The 26,384-nt window shown below is 39.9% G+C and overlaps 2 protein-coding genes across 4 annotated transcripts; both read right to left on the bottom strand.

Annotated features, from left to right (window-relative positions):
* Nucleotides 1-233: 233 nt before the first annotated feature.
* ccdc24 (coiled-coil domain containing 24) lies at nucleotides 234-26,370 on the bottom strand. Of its 3 annotated transcripts, none has more exons than XM_039814791.1 (10): nucleotides 26,064-26,335; nucleotides 25,406-25,567; nucleotides 21,225-21,409; nucleotides 17,209-17,325; nucleotides 16,995-17,099; nucleotides 14,418-14,472; nucleotides 8,052-8,115; nucleotides 7,472-7,583; nucleotides 5,091-5,794; nucleotides 234-724 (listed from the first exon to the last, which is right to left on the bottom strand). In XM_039814791.1, the coding sequence occupies exons 2-10, from the start codon at nucleotides 25,553-25,555 to the stop codon at nucleotides 501-503; spliced, it is 1,716 nt and encodes a 571-aa protein (XP_039670725.1). In that variant the 5' UTR covers nucleotides 25,556-25,567; nucleotides 26,064-26,335; the 3' UTR covers nucleotides 234-500. The 3 variants fall into 3 exon arrangements, with proteins under 3 accessions (XP_039670725.1, XP_039670723.1, XP_039670724.1); XM_039814789.1 differs by lacking the exon at nucleotides 234-724 and having other exon boundaries at nucleotides 4,402-5,794; nucleotides 26,064-26,114; nucleotides 26,315-26,370; XM_039814790.1 differs by lacking the exon at nucleotides 234-724 and having other exon boundaries at nucleotides 4,402-5,794; nucleotides 26,064-26,114; nucleotides 26,257-26,307.
* On the bottom strand, nucleotides 1,642-4,190 carry LOC120567781 (chemokine XC receptor 1-like). The gene is made up of 2 exons (XM_039814822.1): nucleotides 3,953-4,190; nucleotides 1,642-3,603 (listed from the first exon to the last, which is right to left on the bottom strand). Exon 2 carries the CDS (start codon nucleotides 3,577-3,579, stop codon nucleotides 2,605-2,607), a length of 975 nt encoding a protein of 324 aa, XP_039670756.1. The 5' UTR covers nucleotides 3,580-3,603; nucleotides 3,953-4,190; the 3' UTR covers nucleotides 1,642-2,604.
* Nucleotides 26,371-26,384: the final 14 nt, after the last annotated feature.

Below are 26,384 nucleotides of genomic sequence, written 5' to 3' on the forward strand. Positions count from 1 at the left end.
AAGTTTACTCTATATACTCTAAAGAGTATTATTTGGGATTTTAATGAAAGCAGGGCTCTTAACAACATGCATTTTCCTATCAAATATTTAGACACTGCAAAATTTCAAGCACTCATTTTCCATGTATGTAGATACCAGAGTTCAAGTTATGTTTAATTGAAGCTTTATGGGAGAAAAAAAAGATATAGCTGTAAAACAATTTATGCAACTGTTAAGTAATCATGCTCCCAAATATAATAGTGATTATGAGAGGTCTAATCACTATGTAGATAAAGTATGTTCAATAGTTTGCCATCTTATCTACTACAATACCAAACCTCTCTTGAATTCTTGCTGCAACATACTATATTTATTTTTCTTCCCTTTTTTTTCTTAATGCAACAGGTCAGTGGCACTAACTACCAGACTATCCTTCTGCTCTGGTCTGTGGCTGACTTCCAGTTGACATTGCAGGAGGGACTGGCTGGTAAAACTCGCTGATTTGCTGACTTGTGGTGCCCTCAAATGGTCTTTTGTAAAGAATTAGTAAAGAATTGTCCATTTATCCGTATCGACGCTGGATGGGTGCATGTGGCTACTAAGCTTTGCTGTTGGATGACGTCTTTACCAAGATGACCATTTTTACTTCTATCCATTCCATTGTTGCTGTTCCTACTGCCAGTATGTGCAGGAGAGCTCCCAGTTTCAGACTGAAACCTCTCAGAAGTACTCTTCCTTCTGTCATTTTGTGTCTTTGATTTCGTCGTTGACACAGGATGGTCAGCATTGCTGCTGTTACTGCCTGCATCCAAGTTAGGGGTTGAGGGAGTAGTATTGATGTTTCTTGACCTCCAGGCTGCCATTTCTCTTCATCTGTGGTGACAAATCACACTTTCTGGTCAGGCTGTGAACACTGCGATGGGATGACAAATGGGTTTCATGGATGCGTAACTTTCTTGGAGGTTTTATTGGAAAACTTGGACTAGAAGTCGGGGTCATGCAGTGGAGACAACCAGTATCTCGCTCTGAGGAAAGATTGTCATGGTGTATGGTTTTAACCGTCATCTGGTCACTGCCAGGCCCAGGAAATGTTTTGTGCCTGAAGATCTATAACTGGTAGACATTTCGCAAAAAATTGTTGTGTAAGCAAAAAACAGTTTGCAGATTCTTAAAATGTTTTGCCCTTTGTGTGAACACAAGACCATAACTTGATATTTGTGTATGTGTTAACAAAGCTGTTACTGTCTTGTTTAGATGCTGTGTCAGAGTTGAGTAAAGAACACGAGTGTGGTGAACCCGTAACTGATGACAGCTCCTACCTGCACAAGTTCTTCTATAAAGTAGAATACCTGCTGCAGGTATGGTCTCATATACCATACAAGTGTTGTTTGGAGTTTATCAAGATTATCTAGTTTGTGTTTGAAAGTGTACCAACACTGCTCATCTGACTTGCTAGACCAGTGGTTTCCAACTTGGGGATTGGTACCTCTAGAGCAGGGGTTCTCAAGCTTATATTAATAATGTACCCCCTTTGAACAGTTTTTTAAGCCATGTACCCCCTAACCAGCGCAAATAGTTTTTGGTAGAAAAAAAAACAACAACTATATATAAAGAGGAACAATACAGCGATGTCAGCGATAGATTTACTAAACAACTGCAACATTTAAATGCTGATTTTTTTTATTTTTTTAAACAAAACCTTGGGAAAAGACGATAGAAGGAAGTAAAGCAAGAATAGGTCGAAAATAGTAATACAAACTTTGAAAAAAACAAACAGTAGAAAGGCAACACTAGTGCGACAAAAGTGACAAAAAATTCAAATAAGCGACAAACTTATTATAAAGACAGAAGAAAAGCAAGAATAGGTCAAAACTAGTGACACAAAACCTTCAAAAGCAGGGACAAAAACTTTGAAAAAAGCGAAGAAAATGACAGTATAAGTAACTACAGCCTTGTAACTGAAAAACATTTTGCAAAAAATGTCACGTATCCCCTGCAGTCCTCCAAAGTACCCCTAGGGGTACACATACCCCCATTTGAGAAACACTGTTCTAGGGCTAACAAGATACATAAATGCATTGGGTTATGAGTGATTCAAAAGTTAGAAAATAATAAAAAAATACATTGTTTTGTTCTGTGTATTTTCTGTCTTCTCTTAAATGTTTTTCTTCTTCTTGTGAGTCTAACTTTTCAGGCCTCAACAAGAAATGAAACAACCTGAGAAGGAACATCACATTTTGGTTGAATTGTCCACATCTCAAACATATGCAACCTGCGGATACCAGGGATTGTGACTAGCATTGCTTTGCTACAAAGGGTCAGAAATTTAAAAGATTAAGAAGCAGTGCTTTAGACCAATGATTCCCAACCTTTGTTTGGTTGTGAACCCTTAAAATAAAGCTCTAGAGAGTTGTGAGCAATTCCACCAGAGTGATTGGTTTTCTCTAAAGTGGTTGTATATTTGTTAGAGACCATGGAAGCAGAAACTATGAGTACACAAGAAACACTTTTCACAAGAAAAACAAAAAACAAACAAACAAAAAAAAAACTACATACAGTAAATGTGTGTAGCAGAACTTCTATACCCCCTCCCTGTCTCATCAGTTATTTAGTGACCGTTTAAATTCATCTGGTGACTGTTTGGAGGGGTCTTGACCCCCAGATTGGTGACCAAACTCTACACATAAAAACATAAAATACAGGGTTGAGGCAGCAGTGTGAAAAGGCAAAAAGTTGGCTAATGTAAAAGGCGTAATCCAGTCGTTCTGATGTTTTACACATTTCAGCCACAGTCTCTGAGTCAGCAGGTGGTTGGGGCCAGAAATACAATGACTTTTGAAATAGCACTATATTGTAAGGCGCCCAGCCCACGAAGAAAACAACCATGAGAGTAAAAATGAGTTTTAAAGTTTTGTTCTTTCTTCTTTGGGCAGTTGGACGCAGCAACCTGCACATGATCTGAGAATAGCAAAACATGAACACCACTGAACTCACTATGAAGAGAATATTTTGCTGGTAGATTCCCCATAAGCTCCAGTAAGAATTTGCAATTACACAGTGATTCTGCTCAACTTTGGTGAAGATGAAGGCTGGACTGGCGACCAATATACTCACTGCCCAAATGATCACACATGCTACAACACTGTAGGAGCCTGTGGTGGACACAATGTTAGATAGAGGATTCATGACAGCTACATAACAGTGAGCAGTCATCAGGATAAGGAGGATACCGCTGCTGTAGTAGCCAATGTAGAAGACAAAGCTGACTATTTTGCATGCATGTTCCCTTAAAGTCCATCCATACATGTGAGAGTAGGCCCAGAAGGGCAGACCTGTGGTGAAGAAGAGATCCGATACAGCCAAGTTCAGGATGAAAGCGTTGATGAGGGATTTGAGATTCTCATACTTGGCCAGAATCACAATGACCAGGATGTTGCCCAACAGACTGAGGATGATCACAATGGAGAAGAAAACTGGAGTGAAGACCGCTGCAAACTGGTTGACGCCTTTTGTGTTGCACATTTCCTCTTGATAATTGTAATCGTAGTAATCGTAGTAATCATCTGTGGTTGTGTTGAACGTTGAGCCATTTGTTGCCATATTCCTTCAGCAAGAAAAGAAAGTCTAAATAAAAAAAAATAACTTTGTTAGAGGGGTAAAACCTTTAACTCTTTAAATTTCTGTGAGTGATTTTTATGTATGTGAGATATATGTGTGTATAAAAAACTGTGACACAATTCTTATTCTACTTAGAATGTTGTCCCCGTTAGAGCCCGAAGAAACACCAACAGTATACGCCATTTGTCTTGGAGTAACAACAACAACATCAGAAAGACAGCTCAGCAAATTCAATAAATTAGGATCACTTGGAGAAAATACACATATTCAGTTGTTACAATAAACTGCAATATAGGCCTAGTCAATTCTACTCAATTTCTAAAAGAAAAACATTAAGGGAATAATCGTAGCCTACCTTTAACTGTATCAGAGATCACGGGACACGGACGGTTGTTTAGATTCAGTTTCTATTCAATGGAGGATGTGGCTTGGAGAAAAACGAAACTACTAAAATTGTTACTAAACGCAGTAGCCTACCAAAATGTTTGTAAATCTGTTGGTCAGCTTGTCCATTATCATCTAGGATGGTTAAGTAGGATACCTGTAGTAGTAGTAGTAGTAGTAGTAGTAGTAGTAGTAGTAGTAGTAGAAATAGTAGTAGAACCCTGTGCTGTGTGCTTGTTTTTTACTAAATGCCATACAGCCATGATTTGGCATGTCAGGTGCGTGTTCTGTTACTATTTTATGAAAATACTGCAAATTATTTCATTTATACTTTTAAGTATAAATGTGTTATACAAATTTTAAATAGAAAATGATAAAAATAGATAAAGTTTACAAGAGAGTATTATTTGTGATTTTAATGAAAGCAGGGCTCTTAACAACACACATTTTCCTATCAAATATTTAGACACTGCAAAATTTCAAGCACTCATTTTCCATGTATGTAGATACCAGAGTTCAAGTTATGTTTTATTGAAGCTTTATGGGAGAAAAAAAAGATATAGCTGTAAAATTATTCCAGAGCAAAACAATTTATGCAACTGTTAAGTAATCATGCTCCAAATATAATAGTGATTATGAGAGGTCTAATCACTATGTAGATAAAGTATGTTCAATAGTTTGCCATCTTATCTACTACAATACCAAACCTCTCTTGAATTCTTGCTGCAACATACTATATTTATTTTTCTTCCTTTTTTTTCTTAATGCAACAGGTCAATGGCACTAACTACCAGACTATCCTTCTGCTCTGGTCTGTGGCTGACTTCAAGTTGACATTGCAGGAGGGACTGGCTGGTAAAACTCGCTGATTTGCTGACTTGTGGTGCCCTCAAATGGTCTTTTGTGGGAAGTAAAGAATTGTCCATTTATCCGTATCGACGCTGGATGGGTGCATGTGGCTACTAAGCTTTGCTGTTGGATGACATCTTTACCAAGATGACCATTTTTACTTCTATCCATTCCATTGTTGCTGTTCCTACTGCCAGTATGTGCAGGAGAGCTCCCAGTTTCAGACTGAAACCTCTCAGAAGTACTCTTCCTTCTGTCATTATATGTCTGCACTGTTGTTGACACTAAACTACCTCCACAGGTACTATTCTGTCGCTCATTTTGTGTCTTTGATTTCCCAGTCTTTGACACAGGATGGTCAGCATCGCTGCTGTTACTGCCTGCATCCAAGTTAGGGATTGAGGGAGTAGTATTGATGTTTCTTGACCTCCAGGCCGGGCTGCCATTTCTCTTCATCTGTGGTGACAAATCACACTTTCTGCTCAGGTTGTGAACACTGCGATGGGATGACAAATGGGTTTCATGGATGCGTGACTTTCTTGGAGGTTTTATTTGAAAACTTGGACTAGAAGTCGGGGTCATGCAGTGGAGACCACCACCATCTTGCTCTGAGGAAAGATTGTCATGGTGTACGGTTTTAACCGTCATCTGGTCACTGCCAGGCCCTGGGATTGAAGTGAGGACATGGTTGTTTGCTTGCCCAGAAGTGACGATCCTGCTGCAGATAGGTGTTTGTGTTTTCCTAGCTCCAGTGGAGGCTAATGTGCTTCTATGGTGTCCATGAGTCCTAGACAGTGATGAACTGTTAACGAGTTTAACTGATGCAGATGGCTTGTTAGGAGGACCCCCGAGCGGTGGCCTAGGTTTAGTATGGCACAGAGGAGGAGGTGGATGTGGTCTTAGGGCTGATGTAGCGCTTAAAGATCGCAGAGTCTCATCAGAAACCCTTTGTCCCGCTGACAGTCTGGGAGAAATGAATCAGAATGGGAATCAGATCGAGAAACATTTTCTTGCATTAAGACAACGAAAAGGACAGTTGGTTCGGAGTAATTCACCCTAGGGGTCCTTTGCACCATGACCTCGAGCCAAACACCCCCCCAGAAGCTTTTTTCACCTGGGTCTAACATTGGGCGAGTTAGCGTAGAGTAGCGTTAGCCGCTGAAAAGCTTAGCGCAGGGCTAATGGACCCACGTTTGTATCTCTTAAATGACCCTACTAATAATGCCCGAAATGATACCAAAGGTCTACACTAGTATATATAGGTTATGCTCTCATAAAACGATGGATTGGAAAGTTTGTAAGTACACCAGAAGTTTATGTAAATAACACTTGCCTGCTGGCTTCTGCTCTCTGCTGTTGTTGTTGCTGCTGTGAGACGAGTGCTTAGGGACGTCTACAAATTACAACACCGAAAAGAGATGCAACAAAATATATTTTTTATTTAACTTATTTTTTAAAGTAAGTGCTGTAATATAACTAGCAGGAGACAAGTAATAATTGAGGTAAGTTTGGAGACATTACCTTATTTAATCATTAAATTAATACATATTTTTGTTGTATCTCTTTCGGTGTAGTAATTTGTAGACAGCCCTAAGCACTTGCCTAACTGCAGGTAGCAGCAGCAGCAGCAACAGAGAGCGAAGAGAGCAGGCAAGTGTTCATAAACTTCTGGTGTACTCTACAAACTTTCCAATCCATCGTTTTATGAGTGCATAACCTATTTGTACTAGTGTAGACCTTTGGTATCATTTTCGGGCATTATTAGTGGGGTCATTTGCAGATACAAACGTGGGTCCATTAGCCCCTGCGCTAAGCTATTCAGCGGCTAACGCTACTCTACGCTAACTCGCCCAATGTTAGACCCAGGTGAAAAAAACTTCTGGGGGGGTGTTTGGCTCGAGGTCATGGTGCAAAGGACCCTAGGGTAAATTACTCCGAACCATCACTTTAAAGGTCCCATGGCATGAAAATTTTACTTTATGAGGTTTTTTAACATTAATGTGCGTTCCCCCAGCCTGCCTATGGTCCATCAGTGGCTAGAAATGGTGATAGGTGTAAACCGAGCCCTGGGTATCCTGCTCTGCCTTTGAGAAAATGAAAGCTCAGATGGGCCGATCTGGAATCTCCTCCTTATGAGGTCATAAGGAGAAAGGTTACCTCCCCTTTCTCTGTTTTGCCCGCCCAGAGAATTTGGCCTACCCGTGAGAGAGAGACATCATGGCTTTCAAACGAGCAAAGTGGCAGTTGATCAAGGCCACACCCTCCACCTTGCCCCCCCCCCCCTCCCTCTCCTCCTCAACAGCTACAGACACAGAAATGGCACATACTAAGGAAAGCTCATTGTGGGACTACACCAAGGCTGAATTTCGGGAAAGAGACATCAGAAACCGTATTAGCGGACCACTAAGGTCTATATAAAAGCATCCAAAGAGCACCATGTCATGGGACCTTTAAAATAGTTTGTTTTATACATAAAAAACAACACTGTGCATACATCGAGAAAGCTTGAATGGAATGAGAAGGCACATATTATTTAAATATACATTTTGTCCTGTCATTCCCTTTTGATTTTATTTGTATTCATTATGGCCCTCTTAAAAACAAAGCCTTTCTGGGGGTCGTAACAGAAAAACATACTAACCTGTTTTTCAATTGATTCAAAGGGAGAGGGGAGGAAGCTGAAGGTAAAGCAGCAAGCGAAGAGGGGTAAAGATCCAAGTCCATTTGTATAGCTCCTCTTAGCTCTTTCAAATCTGCACATGCACAAATGCAACAGTATTGAGATTTGAAAAAAAGACTGCAAATACTGAAACACACTGTCAGATACGCAAGTACAGAAAACCATCAAAAGATAACAATCACCTAGTGCATATGAAAAAAAGCAAGTACTCATTATTGAGTTCTGAAAATGAATGCTATTGCTTTTTTACTGCTCTGAAGAGTACTCCGATTAATTTCACTGTCATTTGTCCCAGAGTAAATGGATTTGGCTGGAGTCCTCAATCGCTTTTTCATTCATAAATATGCTACAGAATGAGTATTACCAGCTATTTGAGGGTGTGTAAAATCTTTAGCATTCTCATTTCATCTGTAAATGTATTCATTGGGCTACAGATTCAATGGGACATAAGTGATAAAGAGAACTGTCCTCACACATGTGTTAAACAATAATGTGCCACCAGATGGTAGCAAAACACCAACATGTTGGTATATGGACTCACCTGCAAGTGTAGGTTCTGATTGATGAAATTCCCATTGACTCCGACACTTGTGTTTTATATTTCCCTGCAAGGAACACAAGACACAGAATGCAGTAGAAAGAAGTAGCGCTTATGTTTAATCATGCAGTTTGAATGTACTTAACATAATGCCACGGCACAAACTAGGACACATTCAGCTTCTAGTGACAGTAGTAGACGTGGAAAAATGGGAGGTAAATGTATTAAACATGTTCAAGAAAGCATGAGCCTTTGGAAATAGCAAAGGAACAAAAATAACAGAGGGAGAAAGAGGGGTGTGTGTGTGTGTGTGTGTGTGTGTGTGTGTGTGTGTGTGTGTGTGTGTGTGTGTGCCCAGTAAACGATTGAGCAGCAGTCTTCCATTATAATTTGGCCTCAAATATCCAAAGCGAAAACCATAGGTGTGTGTGTGTGTGTGTGTGTGTGTGTGTGTGTGTGTGTGTGTGTGTGTGTGTGTGTGTGTGTGTGTGTGTGTGTGTGTGTGTGTGTGTGTGTGTGTGTAAATGTCCATAGATTGTAAAACCAAAGACCTGATTGAAAAGTGTGTCTTCATGTGTTTGTTATGAGTGACTGGCAGCCTCATCTCCTCATTTTACAACAGCACACAAACACTAATGAAAAGTGTCGATTGCACTAACACTCACACACATACACACTCACCAGCAGACAAACGTACCCACAGGCCTGGAGACTGACAGTAAAAACAAACCCAAACCTCCCAGTATTGTCTTTCAGAGCTGCAGACAAAGTATGTCTGGTGTCTCTGACAGTGAAGTGACTGAAATCCACACAACCGTAAAGCACAAACACACACTCTCTGAAAATAGGCTTTGTGGTCCGTGTGGGATTTGAACCCATTACCATGGCGCTGACTTGCTGATATTTTAGGAAAAGCTGTTACTGTCATTATTCTCATACATGAATCTCTAGAACCCAAAGCCACATATGCACAGCCAACATACACAATCTCTCCCTCAGCTGATGCAGAACCAGAAACAGGAGAACAATGGTCACCGTTCCTGCTACAAAATCCAGCTGAAACCAGCTAATGATGGCTGCCATCTGTTCTGCTGTATACTGGAACCATGCTGGCCAAGCTTGATCTAGCTGGTCTACCAGCAAAAACCTTCAATATCCTGACAGAAAATCCACCTCTTTCCAGTTGAGATGTTTTATTCAGTAGCATCAGCGTATGCAGGTCATGCTCTGACTGCTGATACTGGTTTAATGGTGAACAGGTTACATTTTGACCACATGTCTCTCTTGTGTGACCAGTCAGTATTCTTATTTATCACCTTGACCACCACCAGGCCACCTTTGCCCAGTTTAGACCACCAAAACCAGACCATCCCTTCTGAGTCTAGTGACAGATTCCTCACCCACAGCAAACGTCACAGCATGAGGAACATTGCGGCGCTCATGCACTGACACAGCACAGCTGATAATAATATTATTATTACTACCACCTATCCCTTACAGACAGTGTCTGAGCTATGGCTGAGCCTGAAGTGGCTATGAAAGCACACATGAAGCCTTGAAGGTCTAAACCCACATCATCTGCACTATTATTATTATTATTTTTTTTTAAGATTATTTTTCCCTTTATTACAGTGACAGTGGATAGACATGAAAGGGGGAGAGAGATGGGGATGACACGCAGCAAAGGGCCACAGGTCAGATTCGAACCCGGGCCGCTGCAGGAATTAGCCTGGGGCGAACGCGCTTACTGGGTGAGCTATGGGCCGCCCCCATCTGCACTATTATTAACAAAAGCAACAGAAAAGGCTACTTCAATTTACAGAGCACCAACAGTGCAAGGAAAACAGTGACATCTTCAGCACCATATTATATATGTTAAGAAGAACATAGATTCCAAACACATTAGATAACAGAGATGAGTCTTCTGGCCGCAGTAACAGTGCAGCCAATAGTGCAGACAAAGTCGTTATATGAGCCTCCCTCCTGCTAAGAGAAAATGGGTCATTACAGTTGTGTTTACGACAAATTAATGATTCGATCATACCATATTAAGCCTCTAAACGCCTGATTTGGCTCCATTTAATAGCCGTTATATAATTTAACTGCATGGAATAACAGTAAATCAATAGCAATCTCAGCTGCGTCAAACGTGATGGTGATGAGAAAGCCATGACAGTCCTTAAGCCGGACACTTACAGGATCTTGACTTAAAACAATGCATGGCACAGCTTACTGCCAAACACTGTCAAAAGACATTTGTGGACATTTAACATATTTTCCTCACAAAAACTGAAACCGACATAGCTAATTATTACAGGTCCTTGAATTAAACAAAACAGATGTTAACAAATATGAAAAATGTGATTAGAGTTGGAAAGTCTAAATGTTTTCCTGCTTAGCATTGGGTAAAATCCTCCAATTTGGATCAAAATCCAAATTCCTTTTCTCCATCAAGCACATTTACATACTTAGAATTTGAAGCAGTGAATTAGAGACTGAAAGAATAGTGTAGATATCTTTTTCAGCCTATATAATTTAAACTTAAAAAGTGTGTTTCTGTCTCATTCACCTCTTCTTTGCCTGTGGCAGGAAAATACTAGATTAAACTTCAATAGGTCAATAGTTAGAAAAGGTGAGAACTGCTAGCCATGACTTTAAGTTTCACTACTTCCAATGTTAAGCCTCCTCAATAGTAGATACTAGACGTATAATATTAACAGATAATAAGACTTTCTAAAGATTTGTGTCACAGTAAAAAATAAAACTCACACAGAAGATACTAATGGCTGACTACAGTGTACTTCCTTTCAAGGATTTATGAGTTATCATAGCCAATGAGGCAGTGATGCCTTGCACGGCACGGCATCAACATCATCCACCGCTGCAGCAAATAAAGGGAATGCACAATAAGCTCATGCCATAAGAGCACAGCGCCACCTGAGCCACGGGTTCATCGCACCTGTTCACGCACCAGATAGAAACCCTTCGCTTGAGGAGACAATTTATTTGCAGTGAATGTTCCACATTTCTGTTTTATCGCAGGATAATTTCGAGAAAGATGTTTAACTGCCTTTACAGTTAAAGCCTCATGACGACCAAAAGTCTCTGTACAATTAGCTTCACACCCTTAAGTCTTTAACACTGGAACAACACACCTTGGGTCAGGAAAGGTTACTCTAATAATTGTCCTCTCCTCACTCTCCAACACCCAGTTAGTTTTTTTTTATAGTGAAAATGCCTGATGAGGTTTTCCACAGACAACCCCTGTGCTGTTTGGTTTATCTTTGCAATGGGATGTTGACAGAGCAACATTTGAATCGGTCTTCATGCACCAAGTACAATGATATGATATGTTCTTAACAAACATCTGAAACCCCTCTGAGAGACTATTGTCAGTTATTTTTTCCTCTATACACTTTTCCAATTTTGTTACACACAATGTAACACTTCCAGGCAGACACACACATACATTACATGTAACACACACATAGAGGGTACAGAGAGATGTACAGAGAGATAACTTCCACATCTGCTCTGCAGAGAAGTCCTACATCTGGCCAATAACTAACTCACTCTGGTTCTCTCATTATGCCAAGCAAGCATGACAGTGCAGCCAGATTGTATGGCATGCATGTGTTTCTTTGTTAATGTGTGTGTGTGTGCGTGTGTGTGTGTAAATGTCTCTGAATGTACTGTATGTATTAAGTCATTTGAGTGATTGGAAAGAGATCGATCTTACTCAGCACCGCAAAGCTCTTGGCCAGACAGATGGAAAAAACAAGCTTAGACTGAGCCCTCGCAGGTTTCCTACGTGTGCGTGCGAGTTTGTGTGCTTATGTGTGTGTGTTTTATGTAGATGAAAACCGTAGCAGGGTTTTGGTGCCAATACAGAGTTAGCAGATCTACCCGAGGGAGTCCAAAAGGAATTTAAACTTTACTTGTTTTGGGAAAAAGTGTGTCCCTGGTCGAGGAAGTCAGTGTCTTTTTGAATGGAAATAATCAGCATAGTGTAGAATAGACAATTTTAAAGTTATGTATTAACCAAGCATTGTGCAAATTGCATCAAACAACTGGACATCATGTTGCCCGGTAAAACTTTGTTAAAATCTTAAAAATAAAATTTTGCATTGTAGTAAAATGTCACAGAAACCAAATACTGTAACTCAGGCTAGGTTTGGGGAAATGTTTCCAAAATGATGCACAAGACAGCTAGCGTATTTCTTTTTGGTGTAATGTCACAGTTGCAATGAACAAAAGAACAAGCAAGAGTATTTAGCTAACTAGATCAAGAACAGTATTTAATATTGTGTTTTTTTCTTTTTGTAAAAAAGCTTTAGGGAAATTTAAGGGAAAAATCAGTTAGGTAGAATTACGCCTGAAGAAAACTTCTACTATATATACAGTACAGGCCAAAAGTTTATTTTCATGACTATTTACATTGTAGATTCTCACTGAAGGCATCAAAACTATGAATGAACACATATGGAATTATGTACTTAACAAAAAAGTGTGAAATAACTGAAAACATGTCTTATATTCTAGTTTCTTCAATGTAGCCACCCTTTGCTCTGATTACTGCTTTGCACACTATTGGCATTCTCTTGATGAGCTTCAAGAGGTAGTCACCTGAAATGGTTTCCCAACAGTCTTGAAGGAGTTCCCAGAGATGCTTATATTTTAGATTCCTCAAAGTAGCCACCCTTTGCTTTTTTGATAGCGCTGCAAACCCTTGATGTTCTCTCAATGAGCTTCATGAGGTAGTCACCTGAAATGGTTTTCACTTAACAGGTGTGCCTGGTCAGGGTTAATTAGTGGAATTTTTTCCCTTATTAATGGGGTTGGGACCATCAGTTGTGTTACGCAGAAGTCAGGTTGATACACAGCCGACAGCCCTACTGGACAACTGTTAGAATTCATATTATGGCAAGAACCAATCAGCTAAGTAAAGAGAAACAAGTGTAACAAATGAAGGTCAGTCAGTCCAGAATATTGCGAAAACTTTGAATGTGTCCCCAAGTGCAGTCGCAAAAACTATCAAGCGCTACAACAAAACTGGCTCACATGAGGACCGCCCCAGGAAAGGAAGACCAAGAGTCACCTCTGCTGCTGAGGATAAGTTCATCCGAGTCAACAGCCTCAGAAATTGTAAGTTAACAGCAGCTCAGATTAGAGACCAGATGAATGCCACACAGAGTTCTAGCAGCAGACACATCTCTGGAACAACTGTTAAGAGGAGACTGCGCAAATCAGGCCTTCATGGTCAAGTAGCTGCTAGGAAACCACTGCTAAGGAGAGGCAACAAGCAGAAGAGATTTGTTTGGACCAAGAAACACAAGGAATGGACATTAGACCAGTGGAAATCTGTGCTTTGGTCTGATGAGTCCAAATTTGAGATCTTTGGTTCCAACTGCCGTGTCTTTGTGCGACACAGAAAAGGTGAACAGATGGATTCTACATGCCTGGTTCCCACCGTGAAGCATGGAGGAGGAGGTGTGATGGTGTGGGGGTGCTTTGCTGGTGACACTGTTGGGGATTTATTCAAAAATGAAGGTATACTGAACCAGCATGGCTACCACAGCATCCTGCAGCGACATGCCATCCCATCCGGTTTGCGTTTAGTTGGACCATAATTTATTTTGACCAATGACCAATGACCCCAAACACACCTCCAGGCTGTGTAAGGGCTATTTGACCAAGAAGGAGAGTGATGGAGTGCTGCGCCAGATGACCTGGCCTCCACAGTCACCGGACCCGAACCCAATCAAGATGGTTTGAGGTGAGCTGGAACGCAGAGTGAAGGCAAAAGGGCCAACAAATGCTAAGCATCTCTGGGAACTCCTTCAAGACTGTTGGGAAACCATTTCAGGTGACTACCTCTTGAAGCTCATCAAGAGAATGCCAATAGTGTGCAAAGCAGTAATCAGAGCAAAGGGTGGCTACTTTGAAGAAACTAGAATATAAGACATGTTTTCAGTTATTTCACACTTTTTTGTTAAGTACATAATTCCATATGTGTTCATTCATAGTTTTGTTGCCTTCAGTGAGAATCTACAATGTAAATAGTAATGAAAATAAAGGAAACTCATTGAATGAGAAACTTTTGGCCTGTACTATATATATATACTTTAGATAATACGAATAGGATGTCCAGATTTACTGTTTGTTCAGCATAGCATCATAACTCAGGATGCTTACAAGGTTATATTGTATACATTCTGAAATGTAAAATCCATTCACAGCTGTATCAATATAGAAATTAAGGTTTTGGCCTGGTTCCCCATACATAATTGCAGGATTTGGATCAGTATTGCGCTGGAAGCTGAAAAAAAGAATTTGGTAGTTGGCGGTTTTTCATCCTGTTTTTCTTACCTTGAAATGCTTCACCAGCCTGTTCAATGCTTCACATTCCTCCATTAGGATAGACCTAGATAGATAGATAGATAGATAGATAGACAGACAGATAGACAGACAGACAGACAGACAGACAGACAGACAGACAGACAGACAGACAGACAGAAAGATAGATAAATAGATAAATAGATAAATAGATAGATAAATAGATAGATGTATGGATAGATAGATAGATAGATATATAGACAGACAGACCGACAGACAGACAGATAAATAGATAGATATACAGACAGATAGATAGATAGATAGATAGATGTATAGATATATATATATATATATAGACAGACAGACCAACAGATAGATAGATAAATAGATAGATGACAGACAGCCTTGATTTTTATCTTCAGTACTACAGTAGTTTTTCATTAAAAATTTCGTAAAATCTAGGTCAAAGTGGAAACTGTGCACTTAACAGTCAAAACACGCGCACGCAGCCAAACACCTAAGATAAAAGCTGAGACTTATTTTCACAATGGCTGTGGTTTGTTAAATGCAGTAGAAATGCTTCATATATTTAATACCAATTTATTGAAATTATATCCTAATTTTATGAGTGTGATCAACTCAAACAGTAGCATGTGAATACTGCAAAGTGTTATATGTTATAGGTTCGTGCAGTGGTTGAATCTGTGACAAGCATACACTATATAACATTTTCAAAATGTTGGAAAGGCGCACAGTGATAGATTGATAAGCAAAAGGGTGCAACACAATCACACAACTAAGGCAGTGACAACGGAATGGGTGCACTTGGTGTATGCTCATAGTTTATTCTCTACAGTTCTCATAATGATACTGAGGAAACAGTGTCCTATTTTTCCTTTGCTTCCCTCTCTCCCCAGACACTTTCTCCTTCTCTGGTTACATAACCATAGTAGACTTTATTATAAACTTCTTTCAAATGAAAAAGAAACTTCTGCCTGCTCTGGGATCCATTTTCTGACAATGGGGCCTTTTGTTCTGATCAAGTCAGGAAATGGGAAAGAGAGGGAGAGAAAGAGAGAGACAGATAGGGAGGGGGGGAGGCTCTCTTTCAAGGTAGCCCCAGTGACTGTGTTGCCCCGTGGGCCTCAAAGTGAGGGTTGGAGGAAGGAAAGGAGGGATGGAGTGTGAAGGAGGGAGGGCAGCGACAGAAGCCACCGAGGAGAATTGAGGGGAAATTAAGGTAGAGCTTCGAGGAACTGAACCTATACCACAAAGAAAAATAAACACACACACATACAGTACACAATCTGCATGATGTGTCTCTGCTAGTTAGTATTACAAATCTAAGATGGTGCAGACAAGACATGTTTTTTTGTATTGTACCAGTGAGACATGTGTTGTTTACTGTACATTCTGTTGTCTTGCAGGTTATCCACCTCAGGACCACCCAAGAATTACCAAGTGATTACAAAAAAAAGAGTTATGCAGAATGAAAATCTTTTTTAATTGTTTAAAATCGGCGTAAAATCTGCGGAACAATATGTGGAATTCTGTGTCTGCAGATTCCACAGTGCTAAAAATTCCCAAATGTTCATCTTAGATTATTAATTCCCGAACCGTATCAAGATTGTTGTTAATGTCACGTGTTAACCAATATATCGTTAGCTGATTCTTTAATGCCCAAATATGGATATCAGTATCAGCATCAAAAATATGGTATCGGTCCAGTTATAGTCACAAGCAGGGTGCAATTTGCTTACAGTCCTGTGGTTGACCCATCCATAGTCTCGCATTGACAGATCTACCTCCACAGCGCTGCGAAAGAAGGTCTGGCTAGTCAAAACAAGCATTTCGGGATAGCAGAAAAACGTGCTCTGGTCTTGGGCGGCGCTAGGCGCCAGACGCAATAACGGCGCCTCTGCAAAATAGCCTCGGGAAGAAATTTGTTTTGATGGAACATACACGTGCTCGTTCAAAACTTGTTTTAGTTGTGCAACAGAAAACTCAGACTGGACAGATAGTGTAGCTAGCTGTCTGGATTCTCCCTGCAGAGATCCAAGCAGCAGTTAACCATAGTCCTCATAAACTGACTGGAGTTTAGAATGCCAACACAAAGAAAGCAGAAGGTGTGTGGGACATCTGGCTGGTCTTACAGCGGCACCGGAGCAATCCCCTAAATGAATTGTCGTCGACATAGACTTAAAGTGCGAAAGAACAATAAAATTAGAGCGGCAGGTGCTAGATGTGTTTAGCCGTTACAGAGCTCCGTGACGCCGGCTACATAGGTCCGTCGTATCAGCGGTAGAGAAAAAGTGAGTGCCATGCGGCAGTGACGACAGTTAAGTTTAGGCACCAAAACAACTAGTTAAATTTAGGAAAAAGATCTCCGCTCCCTGGCTTGAAAGCATTGTTTTTTTACATTGAGACCACGTTGTGCTATTTCATTTTGATATTTTCCATTAATTATTGAAGTTCATAAATAAGTGTTTTGGCATGCCTGGCAAAGTGGCACTATCCATGGTATTGAAAGGGGGATTTAATGCATGGTTCTGTTTTTTTCACAAATCACACCCTGGTTTCAAGCCATAAAGTTTGGGAAACACAACTTACCTGAGGCGGTCCACCACCTGGTCAATGTCAATGACATTCAACTTGTCTTTCATTGCCTCAATCTCATCTTCAGCATTAGACTGGACTGAACAGTGAGAGCTCGGTCTGAAGAAAAGAGTACACAAAGAAGATTAAAAGAGATTTTCATGCATTATTTAAAGCACTGTATACATTTACTGAACTTTTCAAGTTCTGTTGTGCCAGTGTTACTTACCTGCTTATGTTGTTAGCATTTTCAGGGTTTGTACAGTTTCTGTAACAGCTGTCAAGGTGACTCAGAGCGTAGTCCACCGTCTCAGGTTTGTACCGAAACAAGAGCTCCTCACCATCTCTATAGCAACAACAGCACATGATAAAAAAAAGACTCTTTACACAATTCAGTTTACTGTATCTGCAACTTTCTCTCAGAGTTTATATATGAATGAGTTTTCGGCAGTGCTTGAAGAATATACATAGACTGAAAGTGTTGTTATCTCTAAAGTAAACTAACGTAAACAAAATTATTTCATTTTAATTTGATTTATTTATTGCCTTTTATCTATTTATTATTTCACTTTTATTATTTCTATTTTTGAATTTAGTCTCCAGTTGTTTCACTGTTTATGTTCGTACTTTGAGTTGCATTAGCGTGTATGAAAACTGCAACATACATTAGATAAAGCTTGATTGACTGAATTACTGATCAGAAGTCACATTCCGGCTTTATGCAGGATGATCTGGTGGTGCTTTTAGTTCCATAAAGGCTGTACAACATGTGCATTTAATATAACTCTATTATCAGAGCTGGGTTCATTTTACAATATCTAAATGATGAAAAAAAAAACAGAAACAAGCAGATGGTGTAGGAAGCAGCAGGCGCGGTGACACCCTGGTCAGTTCTGCATAATTTTATAGTCCATGAGGGAAAATGTGTCTTTTCTAGCCACATCTAGTCACTTAGACAAAGAAACAGAGGTGTGGGTGTAAATGGGTGGATGGCTAGGGCATCAGGACCACACAGGACGAGGCCAATAAGATAAATCAGTTGACTTTTACAATGTGCACACCCATCTTCACACCCTCAAATAGTTCAAATCACAGGAAGAATCTGGTATGGGGATGATAACTATTTTTAGCCCCTCCTGTTGATGTGGCTTTAAGATAATGAGTTAGTTGGGCCTTCGATACAAATACAGAAGGTGTCCTTGGCTAATATGTCTGGTAAATTAGGTTAAAATCACGCACGCACGCACGCACGCACGCACGCACGCCACGCGCACGCACGCACGCACGCACGCACGCACGCACGCACACACACACACACACACACACACACACACAACACACACACACACACACACACACACACAAACAATTCCAGGTGGATGGGAGTATGAGTATGAGAGTATGAGTATGATAGAGAGAAAGATGCTGGTCTCTCAATTTCCATGCCAACAAAGCATATTAAATTGAACTAAATTGAGAAATAGAGGGCTGTGGAGCAATTAAGTGGAAGTATTATTACCGGGAAGTGTGTTGGGGTTTACTCCTGAAAGCCATTCAGCTGATATACACTTGGAACTTAGCCTAATTGAAGGATCAAAGGCCTGAAACACATTCCCAACCACGTCCACAGTACCATGCATCAAGTTCAACAAGTATACCGAAGCCCACTTCAAAGGGAAAAAGCGAGTTGTGCTGGCACAGTCTGTGTGGCACAAATACTTTTTTGGTAGTGCTCATACACAGCCAATAATACTGGGCTATATTTCTCCCTCTGAATGGGACTTTTTGTAAGATATTTACATCCCGGTCTCAGTTCAGTTCTTGCTCGTGACACTTTAATAAGACACGGTGCTGTTGTGGGCAGACCTGTGGTCTTATAGATATTGGATTGTCAGCTTAAACGGTCTTGCTGCCATCCTGACTTTAAAGAAACCCCTGTAAGATTACTTCAAAATAAATCCCTGTCAACTGAGCTGTCATAACAAGCGCCAGAGTAACATTATACATTTTATACATTTCTTTAGATGCATGAAATATTTTATATTCTCTTTAAAATTTTTCAATTGAAGTAAAAACACAAAAATGCTGTTTGTGCTCAAGGGATGGCAATATTGGTCGCTCCACCACTTAGGTCTAAACTGAAATACCTGAACAACTATTGGAGGAATTTACATACAATTTTGTACATATATTAATGGTGCCCAGAGGATGAATTCTACTGGCTTTGGTGATCATCTGGCTTTTCCTCTAGCATCACCATGAAGTTCACTTTTGTTGTTTTGAGTGTAATGTTTCTACATTTATTGGATGGATTGCCCCCAAAACTTGGCACATACATATATGTTTTCCTCAGGATGAATGACTTTGGTTATCTTCTGGCTTCATCAGGTCAACATTCCAGTTGGGTGACTACTGACATACCCATCTGACATAAATTAGTAATTTGGTAAAAATGAATGTAGATTTTATAGAACAGGTCAACATAGCACAAATTAGTGGCTCCTAACGGAGGACTGGGGATGATGCCATACACAAAATAAGCCCAAACACACATAAAAAGAAAAGAAAACCTAAACCACTAGAGTTGCATGCAGCCTATAGTTTAACAATATATACGACATAAAAGGACACAGAAAAAAAGACAATCACAATACAAAGGAAGTCAATAAATTGACAGGCACTAAATGGTTTGTCACAAAACGGAGAACAATCCATCTTATGCTGTGCTTTTCCCTAAAAAGCCTCGACAAAGCCTGAGAGGTGACAGAGGGCAACATTCCTGGCAGCAGCGAGCTGGTTGCTGGGATAGTTACTAGCTCATACATACGCATACTCTCACCCACACACTTCCTCCCAAACACCTTTTGATACATAAATTAGGCCTTAAAATTGTAATGTAAGGATGTAGGGCAGTGTTACTAACCAATATTATCCTGCCAACAGTTTTTATGACATTCCTCAGAGTATTTTTAATACATGTCATGAAATTGCCAATTGCTACAAGTTCATCACTGACCTGAGCTGTAAGATTAGCTGTAGAAATTAAAAGCCAAACAGCAATTAGAAAGTTTTATTACGACCTCTTAAGGAGCTTATTAACTCCCAGATGAATGTGCCTCGTTACAAACAGACACCAAGCTTCATTGTGTCCTCCCCGTTAGCAGTTCACTGACAAACAACTCGATAAACATGTTTTACGCATTTTTGTAAACTCTTTAACAATTTTAAGATGAGTATTTAGCTTCCCATTTAAGGTAAAATATATATTTAATCCAATAAAGCTAGCATCGACTGGGCCTTTTAAAATCTAGTGTTTGTTGGCATTTGGTGTGGAATGCATGCAAGTCTCCCTCCTATAAATGTTCCATTGTTCCACAATTCCCAAACCAGTTTGCAACATCCCTATGCCAAAAACCATTGTTCCTCTGCTTTCCATCCCATTTTTAACTGACGTGGGAACACAATATAGCATTTTATGGCACACTTTGTTAGGGGGAAAATTATGCACAGAGTGAAAGCAGGGTCTTAACCTACCGGTACTTATTTATGCCATGTCTTGGCTTGTGAAAAAGCCAAAGTGTTGTGCTCAATTTAAACCGCTGACCAGGAAAAGAAAACCCTCTGTGAAAAAGTCACAGAGAGAAATTGCATTTATTGACTATTAGAGAAATAAATCATGCAAATGTGGACTCTAATGGCTGTTTATACATCTAGAACTAAACTGCTTTATCAAGCATGTAGCTGACAAACATTTTAATTTGAATTCATACAGAATGTTGAAAATGTAAATTTCTGCTATCTTGTTGAATTCATCAAGTTCAACTAGTGACTAAGAGTTGACTGACTGACAAATTGTGTGCAACAATATTATTTTTTGAGAGAGCGTTAATCTGCAGTGGTGTACTTCTAAGATTGCTACCACTGTAGTAAAACCATACTCTATGCCTCTACTATGCCAATAACCAGTGGTGGATTGTTGCGTTTGTATAATTTTAGTCTGTCCTTCATGCATTCCTATTTGACAGTAAATAACAAAAAAGATATCATTTGTTTTGTTTCAACAATATCCCATTACTATCACTAGCATTACTAGTACAGTTTTTTTAGTGTCTTTAATGGTTCTCTCATGTTGTACAAACCATTATTTTTTTTGGCCAATCCTTACAAAGGCAAAAAACACAACCTTTCACTTATTCACTAATAATGCACAGTGGAGTAGATTTGTGTGTTAGATCTTACACCTACCTCCCCTCCCTGCTGGCTCTCTTGCTGAGACTCTGCAGTAACATCTTCACCTCGGCTCTCACCAGCTCTTTGACTGCAGGGGGGTCGGCTAGAGGGGAGGCCTGCTGACGTGGGAGCGGGGTCCCTGTCCTGCTGCGATTGTTTCCTTGCTGGCTCTCTTGCCACATCTTGTGCCACATCTCCATCTGCAAATTGTATTATTATGATAAGTGAAGGCTTTATATTGTACATACAATAAGGTACCTGTATCATACTAACGGGATATTTCCAAGACGTGCTTTACACTTTTTGCTGTCAGTCCAGGTGACACATTCACAGCTGACAGCTTATGATCCTGCACCAAGTGATGGTACTGATAAATGAAAATATTTTAATTTGATTTAGTGAACCCCTCTTTTAAAGCCGAGGGGACAGTCCACCTGCAATATGCTGCAAGCAAGCAGTGAGCCAGACATCCGTCATCCAGTGACTCTCCTGACGGTCCTCTCTGACTGAGGATGATAGCAGGACTTTTCATGTCTCAGGGTAGGCGGTGAAGGATTATCTTAATTCTTTCGAGTCTCAGTGAGTCCAAAATATGACTATAAGCTTTGAAAAAGCAATTATACTGTGTATGGGTCCACAGTAGTGTGGGTAGGTGCAGGATTCCACTGTAGCTCTAGCTATAATTAAAATATTAAAAATTGTGAAATTACATTAGATGAAAATATATCAATGATACAAACATATTATATGTATCACCAACTTGCAATCTAAACATTGAAGTTGAACTGTTTTTGTTTTCCACTGTAACTGACTATCTCCATTTTTCACTTCACTTTCTATTAATGAAAACATGTTCATGGCCGTCCTTGTCACAAGAAGACCTTGTTGACTGTAAATTGCTGTAAACATTGAAAATTATCTTCTTGGAACAGGAAACGATGCACAGGGACATTAAATCTGGATAAAACATCCTTTCAACTAACTATTTTTTGTGAAAATCTGTAAATCTGAATAGTGAGCCTTACAGTACTTATGTCTCATCCATTACTGTTTGACCTTAACCTTTGTTAACCCATATCTTGCTTACACTATGTCACACCATGTTAACATGGCAGCTTGTAATTTTACTACAGTAGGATTATCAATGCAGATCAAGGAATTGTTAAGCAAAAAAAAAATGCTAAAAAGCTCAGTCTTTATAGCTGACTTCCTCTATTGTCAGTAGGTCTGACCAACCTTGTTTTCTGCATCTTTACAGAAAAATCACCGTAATTTACCCAAAATGTAACAGCCAAAGAAAAAATAGTCCCAAAAAAAGAAAAGATGTGTGTGAATGTTTGTGTGCATGTGCGTCTCAGTGAAGTCTGGATACCATTAACACCTCCACACATGTTGTCTGCCAATCATTTCTGTCATTTGCAGTCAAATACTTCACTTCAAAGGAATACACTGGAGGATACTAAACACACCGCTTCTGGTCTTTGCATGTGTGTTGAAGTGTGTGCACATCTCGTTGCATACCACGATTCACACAGTGTGTTGCATACTCATACATTACACACGCAGCCCTTTTCACTCACACTGGCTTCCTCTGTCTGTCTTTGGGTGTCGAGGTGTTAATGTTACAGGATTCATGGCCCACTAGCTAACAAGTTGTTCCTGGATCTCCCCCCCTTTTCTGTGAGACTGTTGATCTCATCGAGGAGTTATTTGAAGGGAGTGCTGTTGAAACATGTCAGTTAAAAAAAACGTACTAGAAGCTATTATGTTGAATTATATAACTGGGTTTTAGACTACATTTAACTTAAAGGGCTCATTTTGATTCAGAGTAGAGAGAAATTTGAGAGAGTGTAGAGGGGCACAGAGAGATTGGCCTTGTAGAGAGACTTGAAAAGAGAGGCTAATGTTCCCTCTGATCTAACCGCCTGAGACAATGGAGACCTTGATGGAGGGAGGACTGGCCGCGTTGAGGAATGGAGCAGTCGCCTGCAGATCAACTATTACTTTTCACAGTGGCTCACTGAGGGATGGAATTCATTACATGGCTGAAGGAGAAACAGACAGGGACAGAGGAGAGGAAAAACAGAAGTAGAAAGAGATGGAGATAAGCAGACTCAGACAGCAAAAATAGAGAAAAGAAAGTGATCCTCCCTTCAGTAAACGTAATAACTGAAGGGAACCTGCATGCACTAGTAGAGTTAAATAAGGGCGCTCTGTGCTTTGTTTTGTTGTTTTTTTTCCTGGAAATTTCTTAAAGCTTTTAGCTTGAGTCTTTCTTTCCATCTGAGGGCTTCATAGCCAGCCACTGCATACATGAATCATAGGTGAAAAAACATCAGAGCAATACTGAAAGTCACAGACAGGGTACATGTATGCACACACGCACACATCTACTGTATTTTCTCAGACACATACACAATTGGGTCAAAGTATATGTCGCTAGCGGTCTTATCAACAGTTGAAGATTATCCTCTTTAACCCTGTTATACCGACCCCCTGACTCACTAAGCTCACTGGTCCTATTTCCTCTTTCTGTGTGTGTGTGTGTGCGTGTGTGCATTCCTGTGTGCATGCGTTTGTGTGTGTAAAAAGGAGGGATTCTTGCACGCTTCCATGTAAAAAACTGTTTTGTAGTTGTCACATGTGATTTTTACATGTTGATATGTGGTCAGAGTCTACATGGCACGGCTTGAGAGCGCTGAGACAGACTATGTATGTCCACATGTTTTTCTGCAAACAGTGACTGGCCTGTTGCCAGACTGCAGGCTGTTAACATATGAAGAGATTTCAATACTGAACACACAAAAGAGGAAACGATAGAAGATGGCAGAAGGTACGAGCGTAGAAAAGCAAAGAAGACAGACAGAGGGAAAGCGGCTGGGTTGTATATGAGAAAGAAAGCAGCAAATAGAGTTTGATATCCCACAGAAAGTGCTAATTAGAGGAATTCTTTGTGAAATCTACAGCTACAGAGTTGGCTTTAAGTGCACATGGCATGGTCTCTCCTTTCAGCTTGAAAGGAATGTTCCCTCAGTAGACTAGGCCGCATTTCCTCACATTTAGATTTAAGGTAAACCACTGAGCAATTTTCAATGCAGTGTAATGTTTTAAGTTCATTTAGAATTAGTTGATTAATCAACCAATCAGTTAATTGACACACAATGATTGAGAATAGTTTAATCATTTAAGTTATTTTCTCTACTTTTGTCTGTTTTGTATATGTATAGTAAATTGAATATCCTCAAATTTTGGATTGTTGGTTGGACAAAACAAGACATCTGATGATGTCACTTTGGGCTCTTGGAACTTACGATGGGCAATTTTCACTATGTTTTGACATTTTATAGATGAAACAATTAATTGAGAAAAATGTTAAAAGGAATCAACAGTTAAAATAACTATGAGCTGCAGCCCTAGATTCATTTTAACACAGTCAGGACATGCTCCATGTCAGCATCATATACAACTATGTAAGCTACAGCCTGTTTTTTTATCTGATTACAGTATCGTTCTTAATTCTTCTCCAATTTCTATTCATGATTTATGACCACACTTAAGGAGTTACTCTACTTCACATCACTTCGACTTTCCTTGACCTTGAATTGGCCTATTTATTGAGGTCCGCCCACTCATTCTTAGCTGGGGAAGTTTCTCATCGTCGACCCGCAAGTCTTTCTTGGGTAAGGTCATTTTGCCAGAGCTGAGTGCTTTCCATGCATGGGGCTTTAGGGCAGAGAATTTAGCTGGTCTTGAGTAAATATTGATGTCTATCTGCCTGGCTCATATTTGGACTTCACTGCAGCACAGTGCCAGTTGACCCATATTTCACTTTTATTAGAGAGTCTGGGAATAAATGAAGGTATGCAAGCAAACTAACCTACTTACACAACCTAACACCGGAGTTCATAAATTGTTTGGTCAGAAATGCTTAACTGAGCAAATTCCTTAATTCACCCCGAAACTGAGCTAAAAAGGAAATTCTTGTAGATGGTGTGGTGGTAGTCTTGTGGGATCCTACCAGAAACAGACCCACTGTCTGAATTCTTTGAATGGATAAAACATGAATGATGAAACCAGCTTTACCCGCTGAATCTGAAGAGGAAATTTCTGACTTGAAAGCATGTGTGTGGTATGTACTGTAGCTACATTCTGGCAAAAGAAACCAGAAAAAAATGCAGTCATGAAAACAATCTCACCTCAGTGTGCACCTCTGTGTACATGTCAACCAGGGAGTGGCCCAGTGCTGCTTGGATCTTTGGCAACTCTGACCCAGGAACATGTTCAGCGACCAGGCTCCACAGGGACTGGCCAGGGCGCCAGAGCTGGTTTCCATCGTGAGACTGCATAGGAATGGTAATCTAGGAGTGAAGGAATAGAGAGAAACTGCAGTAACACATTGGTAAAATGTAACACTCTACATTTACTCAAATACTATACTTTAAGTACAAATTTGAGGTACTTGAACTTCACTTACAAAATAGAGATTGAGCTGGTAAAATATTATTTCTATATATTTATAATCTTAGCTCTACATTGAGTACTTTTACTTTACAAAAACTTATATTTTGCTGACAACACTTCCGCCCCCGAACGATCATCATGGTGGGATTTGCTCTTGCTGTAAAGTTATACAACTGCCGTTGTTTTTAGCTAACGTTAGGCTGGCTAGCTAGTTAATTGAGATCTCGGATTCTTATCGGGAAAGGTAGCAAACCTTAACAACACGGGAACAGTGTTCCCATAGTGTATTTTAAACACGTACAATGAAATGATAAAACTGCTTGGGTAAAACACGGAGAAATTTAATAAAATGTGTTTTTTATGTTGCTAAAATGAAGAAGAAAAAACTCTCACCTTAACTGCAACGACCCAAGTCTGAGGTATCCAGGGTAAACGTTCCAGTTGCTAGGAGGAGATATCGCGAGATCTCTCGTTACTGTCAACATTAGTGTTCCACAGTCTATGGTATTACAGAAAAAAACAGACTTGTTTTCTAATTATAACGCGATAAAAATGCATTACAAAATGACACAATCCAGCAAATTACCTATAAATATCAATGACATGCTTTGTAGACATAAGTAATTACCAAACAATCAACACACCAGATGACCACCTGTGCCCTTGTAAAAGTCTGCACTTTGAGATAATAGGGGGAGGGACAGACTTCAGCCT

The sequence above is a fragment of the Perca fluviatilis genome, chromosome 11 (assembly GCF_010015445.1).
Source record: "Perca fluviatilis chromosome 11, GENO_Pfluv_1.0, whole genome shotgun sequence".
Classification (NCBI taxonomy): Eukaryota; Metazoa; Chordata; class Actinopteri; order Perciformes; family Percidae; genus Perca; species Perca fluviatilis.

Coding starts and splice junctions, on each gene's coding strand:
- LOC120567781 (XM_039814822.1), bottom strand. CDS start 3,579: ATGGCAACAAATGGCTCAACGTTCAACACAACCACAGATGATTACTAC.
- ccdc24 (XM_039814789.1), bottom strand. CDS start 25,555: ATGCAGTCTCACGATGGAAACCAGCTCTGGCGCCCTGGCCAGTCCCTG. Junction 14,473..16,994: donor CAGGTGGTGGACCGCCTCAG/GTAAGTTGTGTT, acceptor CTATCTATCTAG/GTCTATCCTAATGGAGGAAT. Junction 8,116..14,417: donor GGCTGGTGAAGCATTTCAAG/GTAAGAAAAACA, acceptor TGTTCCTTGCAG/GGAAATATAAAACACAAGTG.